The sequence below is a fragment of the Terrapene carolina genome, unplaced genomic scaffold, assembly GCF_002925995.2.
Source record: "Terrapene carolina triunguis isolate 2854851 unplaced genomic scaffold, T_m_triunguis-2.0 Scaffold88, whole genome shotgun sequence".
Lineage (NCBI taxonomy): Eukaryota > Metazoa > Chordata > Testudines > Emydidae > Terrapene > Terrapene triunguis.
In genome coordinates, this window is record NW_020664439.1 from 45,920,270 (window position 1) to 45,934,842 (window position 14,573).

The 14,573-nt window shown below is 45.2% G+C and overlaps 1 protein-coding gene across 1 annotated transcript in view; it reads right to left on the reverse strand.

Moving 5' to 3' along the window:
• PSMD1 (proteasome 26S subunit, non-ATPase 1) overlaps window positions 1–14,573 on the reverse strand; it is a 115,012-nt gene that overhangs the window by 93,036 nt on the left and 7,403 nt on the right. The window contains exons 6-14 of the mRNA XM_024206339.2: window positions 14,348–14,491; window positions 12,292–12,518; window positions 9,357–9,417; window positions 7,266–7,394; window positions 6,107–6,195; window positions 5,307–5,385; window positions 3,114–3,287; window positions 1,252–1,363; window positions 143–339 (exon numbers count right to left, since the gene is read on the reverse strand). Coding sequence (XP_024062107.1) covers window positions 143–339; window positions 1,252–1,363; window positions 3,114–3,287; window positions 5,307–5,385; window positions 6,107–6,195; window positions 7,266–7,394; window positions 9,357–9,417; window positions 12,292–12,518; window positions 14,348–14,491 — 1,212 coding nt within the window. The remainder of the gene's footprint in view (window positions 1–142; window positions 340–1,251; window positions 1,364–3,113; window positions 3,288–5,306; window positions 5,386–6,106; window positions 6,196–7,265; window positions 7,395–9,356; window positions 9,418–12,291; window positions 12,519–14,347; window positions 14,492–14,573) is intronic.

A 14,573-nucleotide genomic window follows, 5' to 3' on the forward strand; every position in this document is an offset into this window, starting at 1 on the left:
CACCCAACAGGTCCAGCGACACATTCAGTTATTTGGAAACACTTTTCTGGTGAAAGCAGTCACCCTAACCAAAGCTGGAGCTTTCAGAAGGGAGAAATCGCTGAACCAGACCATGACGGTATCAAAACGCAGACACACTCACCTTATCTCTGCAGAGACTCTCTATGAGGGCATCTGCTTCCTCCATCCTCCCATACATCACCAGGGCAATGCCAACAGCCAGGCCCCGCAAGATCTTTTCATGCTGCGTTTCCTGCGCGTAGCCAACCATGTCCTCAATAGCCTGAGCATTTTTAGATCCCAGCATTACCAGACCCAATGCCAGACCAGCTGCTTCACCTGCACAGCAGCAAAAGGGAATCAGTAAAGCATGCAGAGCTCCCGAAATAGGCTAATATATCAATTCCAATGTAAACACAATACCCAGAAGCCCCTTATCCTACTGAGATACAGGCCTATATAGAGTTTCCAGACACTGTGCCCAGCAGACCTGCTGCTCAGCATGGTGTTCACTCACTCACGAAAGCTGGAGGAAGGAAGGACGTTTCTAAAGGGAAATTGCGAATGCATACCGATTATGTTTACACAGAGCCGCACTAGCAGAAGCCTCAACTAGACAGCAGTATAATAAAATCACTCCCTGGGAAATACTATAAAGCTACTTAAAAGATAGATTGTTAATGCAGCAGCGTCTTCATTTTAATGAATCACTGTGGAAGGTGTATTTGATTGTATGCCCATATCACGTTACTAGCCACCAGCCCATGAGCCCTGGGGTTAGTGCTATGCCCTCCCAGGTTCAATATGTTTCTCATGCCAGTACACGTGCAGATCATCTCATAAGCTCTTCTGTTAACCTGAGCCAATGCAGTAGTGGTCTTCATGAGCCCCTCCACTCAGCCTCTCTTAGCCAAAGAGATCTGGCAGGAATGTGGGGTCAAACCAGGTTAAAAAAAAAGTGTAAGGGGAGAAGAGTTTCTTTGAGGCCCCATGAGTGAAATAAAGGACCCCCTAAAAAGAAGCATCAGGTCACTGAATCACAGTCCCTGCAATTCTTAGGCTAATCTTCTTATGGCAGCGGCTGTCTCTTGCTAGGTGTCTGTACAATACCCAATACAATCAGGCCCGCAGGCATTACCTGCAACAAAATAAAAAGACCTTGTAGGTCATGGAAAGGCCAGGACCGAGTTGCACAGTGGAAACAGTCTATACTACGAGCAAGGGCTCATGTTTTAGAAGCAGCATCTTTACCTGTCACTGCATCGTCCTGGTAGAGGTTTGTTTTCAGCAAATCATACACATCCTGGCGTGCAGTCCCCATGGCAGCCAGACCCAGACCCAGGCTACCACCGTGTCGGACAATCTACAAAAAAAGCACAACCATTTTCCTTACTGCTCAATGTATTACAATGGGAAGGTGTCTACTTCGGCTGAAGAAGCCAGAGCTTTAAGCTGGAAACCAGTAGTGTATGGCCCTACCCCCCAAAAACTCAAACGAACTGTTGCCCCTAGTTATGAATCCCAATACTTTTCCAGCCAGCCCCAGCCAATCGCTTTCTCTGATCAAGACAACAGCTATGTTCCCAAAGCCAGCCCAGAGCTCTGCCCAGTAAGGGGTGCTACAAGCCCAGTACAACAGATTTTCTGATGATTTATTTTTAGCATTCTTCCCAAGGAGTTATTTAAACAGAGCCACCATTGTACAGAGATATGCAACGGGCAAAATGTGTTGCCCCAATAGACCCTGACTGGAAATGTATACAGGTATTCATAAGGCCCTCATCACCCTGTATTCTCTGAAGGCATGAAGGAGCAATACAATATAAAATAAAGCCCAAAATGAGTGTGATCTTTCCAGCTGGAATGATTCACAGACCTAGGGGGAAACTTAGAAGATACCCTAGAAGAACATAAGAATGGCCACACTGGGCAACACCAATGGTCCATCTAACCCAGTATCCTGTCTTCTGACAGTGGCCAATGCCAGATACTTCAAAGGGAATGAAAAGCACAGGGCAATTATCAAGTGATCCATCCTGTTGTCCAATCCCAGCATCTGGCAGTCAGAGGTTTTGGGACACCCAGAGCATGGGGTTTGATCCCTGACCATCTGGGCTAATAGCCATTGTTGGACCTATTCTCCACAAACTAATATAATTCTTTTCTGAACCCAGTTATACTTTTGGCCTTCACTACATCACGTGGCAATGAGTTCCACAGGTTCACTGTATGTTTTGTGAAGCAGTACATCCTTTTGTTGGTTTTAAACTTGCTGCCTATTAATTTCATTGGATGACCGCAGTTCTTGTATTATGTGAAGAGGTAAACAACACTTTCTTATTCACTTTCTCTACACCCGTCATGATTTTATAGACCTCAATCATATCCCACCCCTTAGTCATCTCTTTTCCAAGCTGAACAGTTCCAGTCTTTTAATCTCTCCTCATATGAAGTTGTTCCATACCCCTAATCATTTTTGTTGCCCTTCTGTGTACCTTTTCCAATTCTAGTACATTTTTTTGACATGGGGCGACCAGAACTGCACACAGTATGCAAGACATGGGTGTACCATGAATTTATATAGTGGCATTATGATATTTTCTGTTTTATTATCTATCCTAGGAAAGAGAGAGAGGAAGGGTTCTGGGCAAACATTAATTAGGAGGCTGTTCCAAACAGTGTTGAAGAAGCCCAGCAAATCCTTGCTGAAACTGTTTACACATAAGATAGTTTGCAGCACAGTCACTTGAGCAATTTATTCCTTTGGTAGGTAATTGGAGCCAAAATCAGAGCATAATACAGTAAGTCTACCCTAAAACAAAGGAGGGATGGGTATAAAGTCATGCTGTAGATTACATTTATTTTGAAACAAGTATACAAGTCCATCCTAAAATCCCACTTGTATTCTAACAAGAAGGGCATTAGGGTTATTTGCTGTAGCCATTGTCTTAGTCATGCCCTTCTCCTGTTATCAGGCTGTTTATGGTCATCAGTTGTTGTATCATATCTGTTTTAAAGTGTAAGCGCTTAAAGGCCTGGTTTGTGTGAAGCACCTAGCGCACTGTTGGGTACAAGAGAACACAACTAGGTTCATTGTTAAATCTAGTACGCACATCATTGCTGGCATTCTTCAACTGGTTCAGCAGATAGTCAATGATGTCACCACCGTGATTAGCATGAATCAGACCCAATGCATAGAGACCTCCGCCCTCCTGATAGGCCGAGCCCGGAGAGGTGTCTTTGGGTAAGTATGTTGCCATTAATTGTAGAGCTTCCTTCTCATGACCCTGCAAATTCATTGCCCAAGGGGTTGGGGAATGAGGAAAAACGAGAGGAGAAAGAAAACAGTGCTTAATTAGAAGACATTGTTACAATATTTTAAACACTCAGTAGGAAACATCTGCTTTAGCCACCAATTTCCATGCTGTGATCTAACACAAACCCAACATGTTCAATCTTTTTATCTTTTAATGCTGTGTTCTCTGCACTTCTGAACTACTTATTCACACAGAGGCATGTGACTACACTCCGGTCACATGATTGCTATCCAAAGCCAATGCAAACAAATTTGGCTCAGGAACCATATCTGGCCAAATAATCAGGATGCTTTAAGTAAAGGTTCTAGCCCCACAAAGTAATTACAATGGTTTCCCACTATTTCAGACTGGAAAATGCTTTCCCAGCATTGAATCGGCAAGGTCGGCCACCATCAATGCTCCTCTGGAGCATATCACCATACGAAGCTCAGTAACATCATGAAGCCACAAAATAAAATTATAAAACCACAGACATTTGGTAAATGGAAGCCACCATCCTCTGCAACTGATGCAAAGGAGGGGAGAAGAGTGGTCTCTCTGACTGTACAGTAGCAAAAAGAGCCCTTCCCCCCCCATTTTAATTAAGTTGGACAAACATTTGTCTAGATCACAGCTTCACTGCACATATTCAAGGCTAGATGTGATCTATCAGGGTTGGATTAGAGAATTAAATCCACCTCACAGGTTTAGTATTCACAGGTCCCTTCCATCCAAATGGTCCTTGTAAGTACTTTAAATCATCTGTTCATTCACAGTATTCTTCTTCTGTGCACTTAGATTTTGATAAGTCTGTTGAAGGTTCTTCCCTTTAAGCCAGGGGTCGGCAACCTTTCGGAAGTGGTGTGCCGAGTCTTCATTTATTCACTCTAATTTACGGTTTCGCATGCCAGTCATACATTTTAATGTTTTTAGAAGGTCTCTTTCTATAAGTCTAGAATATATAACTAAACTATTGTTGTATGTAAAGTAAATAAGGTTTTTAAAATGTTTAAGAAGCTTCATTTAAAATTCAATTAAAATGCAGAGCCCCCCCGACCGGTGGCCAGGACCCGGTATGAGTGCCACTGAAAATCAGCTCAAGTGCCACCTTTGGCACACGTGCCATAGGTTGCCTACCCCTGCTTTAAGCCATATTTCTCCACCACTTTTCTGACCATAATTACACTACATGCCCTTGTTTAGCCCAGTGCACGTTCTGCTATATGCACGTATACATTCAGAAAAAAACCCTGGAAATCAACAGAGTCTTCGCACATCTCTCTGATTAAGAAGCTGCCACGTGTATTTGATGTTTCTTAAAAATTAGATGTCCTGTTTATGATATTTGGAGACGCTCGTTAAAACATTCGGCCCTGTCCACAGCACAAGTTTTAACAGTGGTTTTGTAACCAGCCAGAGGCCAAATCACCTAAATTGGTTATAGGTAACACTGTTCAGTTTGTGTCCACACAGCAACTGTTCTGCCATCGGTGACATGTTTGCATGTCCACAGGCTCCCTAGCTACGTTTGTACCAGTAAATCTGGGGAAAGTCTGGGCAGCTCTTCTATGGTGCGGTGCCTCCATAGGAATAAAGTGCCTGGAGAACATACACAAAAGGTGGCACTGGCAGCACATGGGACAATGCACTCCGAGATGTCCTAAGGTTCAACCAAACCAGTTACACCAACATGGTTTAAGTGTCTGGATTGCACTGCAAATAAAGAAAGGACCAAACCGCTCACAGAAGGACGACCATGGGCCAACCAAGGGCTCTGGCGTGGGTCAGGTACCAGTAGCTGCTTCGGTTCCAATCAAGTTATAATCGGGCCACATTTACAATCAGCCAATCAGTGACTGGGTACAAACTTGGTTACGAGTTGGAGTGTGACCAGGACCGGAGTGTATAACCCAGAAACCCCACTCCATTCCAAAAGAGACAAACAAACAGTCTCAGCATTGGCATGGCAAGAGTTTACATTTAGGCACACAGGAATGAAAGCAGCATTACCTTATGTATGACACCCAGGCTGGCAGTAGCAGTAAACTTAGCCCAATTCGTGGCTCTGGCCAGCCACTCCAAATTATCTCTGGAAGAAGGAAAGTCAGGGGTTAAATATCGTTTCTGTAACACCCAACACCCACATTTCATCAGAAAAAACTGTTGTCAAAACCGGCACCTGTTGGAGATGGGGAGGGGCTGCTTCCATGCTCCACTGCCTAGAGCAGCCCTGATTTCTGGCTGGTCCCAGCTCAGCCGCTGAACATTGGAAATCACCGTCCTGAACAGCAGCATTAAGTGACGACACAGAACTACATAAATCTACTACTTCAACATATTCAAAGACCGGGCTGCAGGCTGAGCAATCCTTCCAGAGAGCTGGATATTGCTCACCATGCAGTCCATCGACACTGTTCCCGGCCCAACTACAGGGATTTGATCATAGAGTCATTTTCTTTCTTCACCTCCCGCAGTGGGTTCAGTCCCCACCTTTGACCTCCATGAGTGTCACTAGCTCACCAGTAAGCCAGCCTCTATTTACAGGAAAATAGGAACTGCCAGACTGGACTAAACTAATGGTTCATCTAGAGCAGAATTCCATCGCTGACAGTGGCCAGACCCAGATGCTTCAGAGGGGTAAGAACTCCACAAACAGGCTGATGTGGGATAATCTGACCCCTTGATCATTATCACCACTTTGCTGATCCTCCTCTAGTTCTGCAATGTCTTTTCGGAGACGGGGTGAACAGTACTGCACTTACTATTCTAGCTCTCTGAATGCTAACTGGACTTCTTTGCAATGTATTTACCTAAGGAACTGGTCACTGGTTGTCCCACAGTGCATAAAGGAGTTTGCTATAACCGTCGCTGTGTGGCATACAGAGTTCCGCACTGCATCCTGGAAGAGCAAAATAGACGAGCATCAGCAAGAAACAGACACGAGGTTGCAGCAAAGATTCACAACTAAGACGCACAGCTCTGCTCACTCTGGACTTGCTACTAGAAAAATAAGTCACAATTAGATAGAGTTGTATTAACTAACCCCAACCTAAGCATGATCTTTTTCCTGATGGGGGTGCATTGCTTGTTAATACACACCTATCTAATCTCAACCCAATTCTTCTAGTGCAGACAAGTCCTTTCTGTACACTTCTGGAATGAAGCAACAGCACAAACTGAGAATAGAACTCTCTTAACTAGCCAGGCGCTCCAGGAACCTATTGCTACACAGCAATTTCAAGCCCTTCCTAGAAGGCTACGCCGAATCACTACCCAAAAGAGTTTTATGCATTTCCAGTTCATTTAAAATGGAACCTCCCAACAGACGTGTACTTGCTTAAAGCAACGGTTTCACACCACCTCTTGCTGAGGACAGAAGTTACATTTCAGATTCAAATACTCTCTCTGTTGTGATTAACAATAATCACTTGTCTTAAAGGACAGAAGGGACAAAGCTTCCCATGAGCCCAAGGGCTGCACCTACTTTGCACATAAATTTTCACACACACACACACACACACACACACACACTCTCTCTCTCTCTCAATATCTTCCCTAGTGAAATAGAAATTACGCGAGTTCCCCAATACATTCAGTTTATTCCCTGCATTAAAATACTGCAATCGAGCAGCTTTATCTTCAACCCACAGACACAGCGAAAGGTGCCCACAAGCCACACCTCAGGATTCCCTGGGCCACACTCCGGGGGCTGATGGCTTTGGGCCAGATAGTGGGAACCAGCAGCCCTCCCTTAGCCTTGGAGTTTCAAGTGTTAAAATCAATCTGGTCTGACCAATATACTAAACTAGATCCTTGGAAAGAGAGAGACAGAATAGACTCCTCCAAGAGACATACAGACCTGGCTAAAGCCTACTGCTTCAAGGAGGAGACTACATTCAGTATTGAAACACAGTCACCAGAAAAGCTGTGATGATTCCAGAAAGAAAAAGACAATCCAAGGTCTCTTACCTTTGTGTTTTTGAGAATCATCAGGTCAGTATTGTTGTTTCGTATTAAAAACTGCAGGTGTAACTCAATAGCCATTTCACCACTTAAAATTTTAATCATTTTTGAAATCTGGTCCTTAGGCTCTGGGTTCTTCACACACAAATAACAAAAAAAAACAAACAAACAAAAAACAGGTCATCAGAATCCCTGCATTCCCCCAGGATCAAGCTCTGTTAAAACATTGCCCACAAGAGAGCTAATAGATAGGCATATTTAACAGTACATGCCCCGTCACGTGCTTCAGAGACCAGCACCTCCGGGAAGAGAAAAGGGCATTAATTCTTCCCTCAGTGCATATAACCCAGCTCCCAGAAACATTAATGGGAGTGCCTCTATGTACGGGAGTAGGGGAAAGACCCCCGAAGATTAAATGCAGCCACTGAACTGAATGGAAGGTATTGCGAGGAGACCTGTACCAAATGCCAAAAAGCCTCAACATGCCGCTTCGTTTGGTCTTTTATACCTTCAACAGATGAGGAGAAAAGAATCTCCCCCAAGAGCAGTCACCTGTATTCACACTGTGCTTATATTTCCTTGGAGATTATACTGGGGAAGGACTCAAAGCAGCAATACTTTGGGCGTCACAGGCTGTGCCTCGTGATGTGGCTAGAACTTCTCGGGAAATCAGAACACACCTTAATTCAGTGTGGAAGGTTAATGGAAGCGGATGTGCTAAAGCCACCCTGCTCCGATTCACAATGGCTGGGGAGGGAGAACCCAGTGTTATGACTTTTGGAACAATCTACCGTTCACTGCTGTATTTCCACTGCCTGCGCATTTCCAGTGCTCTGCTGGAATAACTCGTCCCCGCAGCTCTAGAGAACGTCTGCAGGGTAAGACTCTGCTTGGCGCTCTTTCGCAGAGGGTGGAAAGTACATCGGGTCTCTTTGTAGCCGCTTTACGTTAAAGAGACCCACCGAGTACAGCTAGTTTAGCCCTTCAACTAATCCCCTCAATTATTTCTTTTCTGATCTGGGGCAGATTAAACTCAGGAATGCTTCAGGCCACAAAGATTGCTTATGCATGCTTGCCCCTTGCCACAACCAATGGTGTTCATGTAACAGAAACTAATTCAAGACACCCTGCCCCCGGAGTGCACTGCTCACAGGCTCTTGACGAAGTAAGGACTTCCACCCTGTTTCCTTGCCTAGTCTCAGCAAATATCTCTACTTACATTTGAACGAACAGAATGTCTCCCTTTCAGCTATCTACAAGAAAATCTCAAAGATCCCCATGACTAGTTCACATGTGTGCATTACCTTTGCGTAGCATTTTATTTATTTCCTTTCACCAGCCCCAGAAAATACCATGGCCAGGCTGCTACATTTGCTGCTTAGGGTGTATGTATATTTACTTCTAACATACTTGAGAGAGCACGCGTTACACAACAGAAATCTAATGAGCCAGCCAAGTAGCGCAGCAGTAGCACAATTGCACTATTCCCAAGCAGGGATCAGAATTCAAGCACCAAGCTCTATCCTTCACTGTGGGCTGTAAACACTGCAGAGCAAAGGGTACAGCCCCCAGGGAACATGAGCACCTGGTATTACTCTAGCTACTCCTTCTGGCATTCCAGAAGCAACGTTCAAGCTCCCCCAGTCAGGAAAATTGTGACTGAATGACTTGTGGGGAGTGGGCCAATTCACCGGCCAGTGCATCAGAACGAAGTGTCCAACAGCAGCAGAATTTCAGTGCTTTTCTTTGGGGGGGAGTTAATTTCCTCAATACTAATGCAGTCCAAATCAAACAGATAAACCAGGTCCTTCTACCTGGCCCCTTCTCCTGACCCAGAGTCTCCTGCAGAAGCCTACCTGCTCCCTACAGTTTTCTCTCTCTCAGCTGCTTGCTGGCCTTTTATCTGCAGACCATCACCTGACCTCTAGCCTCAAACCTATCACTTAGGAGGGAGCTAATTTAGTCACAGATAGGGGTACGCCCAACTCCCTTCGAGGCTCATCCCACCTTGTGACACGGAAGAAGAGGAAGGGATCTAAGCAAAACGTGTATGGACAGCTGAAAACAGCACATTTGATTTCACAGAGTGGCACTCACAGATTCTGCAGACTTCGCAGCACAAGTGCTACTTGGCTTCTCTTCTGTTTCCATGGTGTCACTGAAATTAAACACAAAAAATACAACCCAGTTCACATCTCATGACTGCCAAATGCTCTGGCAGCAGCTGAATGTTGCGCCCTGACACAGGAGCCTGGGATGTGAAGGTGCGCTCCGGGGATAAGAGACCTTGGGCACGGCACAGGGCTGAGACACACAAGTGTAGCAGCCCTCCTCTGCAATCTGAGTCAGAGGGGAGTTCGGGATAAAAGACTGGGAGAATCCTGGCCCCCACACTGGCTGGAAAGTGCAGCGACTAGAGAAGCTTGTATGGACAGGGAGACGTGAGGGAAAACCCACTGGTGGAAATGTGTTTGGGACATAGCAAAGGAACTACCTCCATACTCAAAAGCCGAGGGGCCACCACTGTCAGTAAGGATGGACGTAGCGATGAATAGGAAAGCAATCCAAGCCATTAAGCTGGCACTGACACAAGGCCCTGACAGACTTGTGTAGTGGAGGGAAACGTTCCATTTATCGCTGTAGCCCAATATACTGTACAGACTCCCTCTGCCTGACATTTTAAAATAAACTCAGGCAGTTTTCCAGTCTCTCCTGGGGAGTGCCATGCCAGCCAGAACACTTCAGGCATCATCCATCTCTCTCACTGACACGACTGAATGGGCATTACAAGCAAGTTGGAGGGGATAATTATTTCACATCTCTTCCAAGCAACAGCACCTCCTGAAGCATAAGGCTCTGCCAATGCTGGGGAGAGGAATCTGTCCAGGTCTCTCGGAATGATCAAAAATTGAATTTCCAGTGCTCGGGGGAGAGGGCTGCTGCCTGCTGACCCCTGCAATGCAATCAATGTTCAGAGGCAGCCTCAAAGAGGACTAACCGAGGTCAGACATTGCACAGGCTGATTTATAAATTGCTTTGTGGGTACATATTCCCTCTTACTGTGGGACATCACAACAGGGGGACATCTATCTCAGGGGTGGGCAAACTATGGCCCGCGGGCCAGATCCGGCCGGTCAGGGCTTTCGATCCGGCCCACAGGATTGCCACCCCCATGGCGCCGTGGGCCCCGTGCTGCTCCCAGAAGCGGCCAGGACCACATCCCTGCGGCCCCTGGGGGAGGCGGGGAAGAGGGCTCTGCGCGCTGCCCTCGCCTGTGGGTACCTCCCCCCGCAGCTCCCGTTGGCCGGGAACGGGAAACTGCGGCCAATGGGAGCTTCAGGGGAGGTACCCACAGGCGAGGGCAGCATGCGGAGCCCTCTGCCCCCCCACTCCCAGGGGCTGCAGGGATGTGGTGCCGGCCGCTTCTGGGAGCAGTGCAGGGCCAGGGCAGGCAGGGAGCCTGCCTTTGCCCCGCTGTGTGCCGCTGCCACCCTGGAGCTGCTCCAGGTAAGCGGCGCCGGGCCGGAGCCTGCACCCCGCACTCCTTCTGCACCCCGCACTCCTCCTGCACCCCATACCCCAACCCCCTGCCGCACCCTGCACCCTCTACCTTGAGCCCCCTCCTGCATCCCAACCCCCTGCCCTGAGTCCCCTGCTGCACCCCACAGCCCTCCTGCACCCCAACCCCCTGCCCTGAGTCCCCTGCCACACTCCTCCCTGCACCCCTGCCCTGAGCCCCTTCCTGCACACCGCACTCCCTCCCGCACCCCAACCCCCTGCCCCAGCCCTACATTCATGGCCCTGCATGCAATTTCCCCACCCAGATGTGGCCCTCGGGCCAAAAAGTTTGCCCAACCCGATCTACCCGCTACATATGCGCTCTTGACTGAAGAAACAAAGGTGTTTGGAACCAGTTTCCTACATTTCCATAGGCCCTTGTGTTTTGGTAGGCTTGGTTTGGACTACAGTCCCCATGAAATGCTATTTAATTAGATGTGGGTGCTTGTCTGGCAGCTCCAGAGGCTAAAGAACAGGCACAGCAAGAAAAGCAGTGCTACAAGCTTCCTCCACAAGGCTGTATCCACATGCCTCCATCTTAACCTAGAGAGGGCAGTTGAGTCTTCATGCCGTGCGGACTACTTGTGAGAGACCAAAGAGGAGATGAAATGAGGCGACCAATTAGCCCCAACTGTGGGGGTGTCGTGTAATGTGGATATCTGGCCACGACACTCTTGTGATACAGATTGCTCAACAGTCCCCAAATGGTCATAATCTTCTGGTAACAAAGTTCTAGGCTGGATTTGAACTAGTGAGCTTTGTCCAAGAGGTGAAAGGCTTTGTATCATATCAGTAATAATAAGGCCCTTCATTTCTGGTTTTTACTGAAAATTTCCCATGTTTTACAAAAGTTATTATTCAGTTTTGACCAATTTTCACCCAAACTGTAGACTACTGAAGTACCTGAAAATACTAATTATGCTACGAAAATCCAATATAGCATTAGGTAAGATGTGTTTATGTCAATAAACAACTAGTCTAAATGTAATTAAATTCTCTCTGTTAAAGTATCTCTGGGCTCCAATAGGTTCAGGTACCATCTAGTAGCGCTACATATTATGCAACTAAATACAGTTAATGAAATAAACTACCACAGCATTAAACTGCTTTTACTTTCAATACTCTTGCTTTTCTCTGTTGCTTTTTTCTGTTCTCCCGTCCCCGAGTATTAACCCCAATATTTACCCAGAAAACTGGGTCATTAATTTGTTTTTAGCAATTTTCACCTTTTAAAAATTTTGTAATAAATGCCACTAAATTCCCAGGAAATTGTAAACAAAAGAAAAACTGAAAACGAAGGGACTTACATATTACTAGTCCCTGGGCCATACATTCCCCTAAGTCTAAGAATATTGACGCATGCTCTTCCAATGTTCCTGCGTAAATTAATTCCTCCCCCCCCCAAAAAATAATACAACAATTGTATTCTAACTGAACATGACAATTATATTTCTACTCAAGCCAACATCCCCACCTGTCTTTCTCAGATCCAGGAACAGTCCCAGTGTTGGTTGATCCAGGCACAGAGGCAATAGGGGTTCCAACAGTGTGGAGATTCTGGATCACAGAAGACAAGAACTGCTGGCTGGCACTTTCATACAGATCAAAGCAGATCTGATAAGCCATGAGAAGGTTGTCTTCCTTCACCAGCTTTTCTAAGATGTCACTTACAGCCTGGGGGTCATCCAGGAAAATCAGGCACTGAAAAAAAAAATAAAGATAAATCCACCAGGTAGAAAACACTGCAAGATGAAAGGAAAGGCACCTATTTCCCATACTAGTTTCTGTACTGTTTCCCTGGGACAGAGGTCTCCCCCACCCATGGCAGATACTAATAATCTTACAATAGTTCTTGTAAGTACACTTAATATTTTCCTTAGTCTCATTTTAAACACAATTACTGTCAGAGAAGCTTCTTAAGAATTAATTTTTTTCCTATGTATAACAGCATCTTCTGAAGCTGTATGGGCATAATTTATAGTCCATCCACTTCATTACTTGAAATGATAGTGTAATCTCATACTAATACTAGAGCAAGATTGAAAGGTTTTACCAAATGAACATGTGCCATTTTGCTAAAATACCTAAGATAAAATAGAACAGGGTGTGATGCTCTTAAAGTCCCACACCTAGGGCAAGCTGCGATGGCACAAGACCTAAGCACCCAGCTGTGTAAAGGTGATCATGAAATGGCTTTCTGAAAACAAAAAGTTGTCTTTATTTCCTGGAGAAAAGAAAGGAAGTTCTTAAATTTTCTTCAGGTTCCAAGTTGTGTGATTACGGTCTGATCCCCCACAATGATGCATGGAACCTTTAGTCTTAATTCACGGAGCATAGGCTCAGAAGAGACCATTATATCACCTAGTTTGACCTCTGGTATAACATGGGCCAGAGAATTTCATCCAGATACCCCTGTATTGACCCCAGTAAATTGTGTCTAACTAAACCACAACTTCCAGAAAGTCCTCCAGTCTTGATTTGAAGACATCAAGAGATGGCGAATCCACCATGTCCCCTGGTGCTCCAAATAGTTAATCACCCTCACAGTTAAAAATTTGTGCCTTATTCCCATTTTGAATTTGTCTGGCTCCAGCTTAAAGCCTCTGGCTCTTGTTCTGCCTTTGTCTACTAGATTAAAGAGCCCTTTAGTACCTGGTATTTTCTCTCCTTGAAGGTATTTATACACTGTAAATCAAGTCACCTCTCAGTCTTCTTTCTGTTAAGCTAAACAGAGTGAGATCTATGTCTCTCACTGGAAGGTATTCTCTCCAGTGCTCAAATCATTTGAGGCTCTTTTCTGAACCCTCTCTAAGTTTTCAACATTCTTTTAAAAATGTGGACACCAGAACTTGATGCATTTTTCCAGTATCGATCTCACCGATGCCCTATACAAAAATAAAAATCACCTCCCCACTCCTACTCACTACTCCCCTGTTTATACAGCCAAGGATCACATCATCCCTTTTTGCCACAGCATCACACTGGGAACTCATGTTCAGATGCTTTTCCACTATGAGCCCTACACCCTTTTCAGAGTCACTGCTTTCCAAGACACAGTCCTCTGTTCAGTAGGTATGGACTTCTTGTTCCTAAATGCATGAACTTAATTTGGCAGTATGAAAAAGTATTTTGCTTGAATAGGACCAGTGAATCAAGCAATCCAAATGGCTCTGTATGACAGGCCTGTCATTATTATTTACTATTCCACCAGTTTTTGTCATCCACAAATTTTAATTGCAGTAATTTTATATTTACTTCCAGATCATTGACAAAAATGTTCTAGCTCCTCTAGTTGTTTTAGAGCAAGCTTTGTTTCAAAAGAATGAGCATGACCAAGTATGAAATATCAGAGTCCACCTTTAATATTGACCTCCATTCAATCCAAATTTAGCAGCCACCTAGGCAACTGAATTTCATTTGTTTAACTAAATACAATCAAAGCCCATGTGGGAATTGAGTTAGATACACCCAGAAGACAGTAATTTTTATTAAGCAAAGTGTTTATGAAAAGCAGAGGTACACAACATTACCTGGCACACATTGATGAAGTCTGGTTTCTCCAGGTTCATGTAGATTTTAACCAGAACTCGCAGCACTTTATTACGGAACTGCTTATTCTGCATCAGAGACATGCAGAGCTTTAAGCTGTAGGCGAGCATTCCGGGAACATCATTCTGAAATTGATGGAAAAGACACAGTCCAGGTTTTGTAACAGATGTTATGGAATAAAACCATTTACACGTAATTTATTTTATG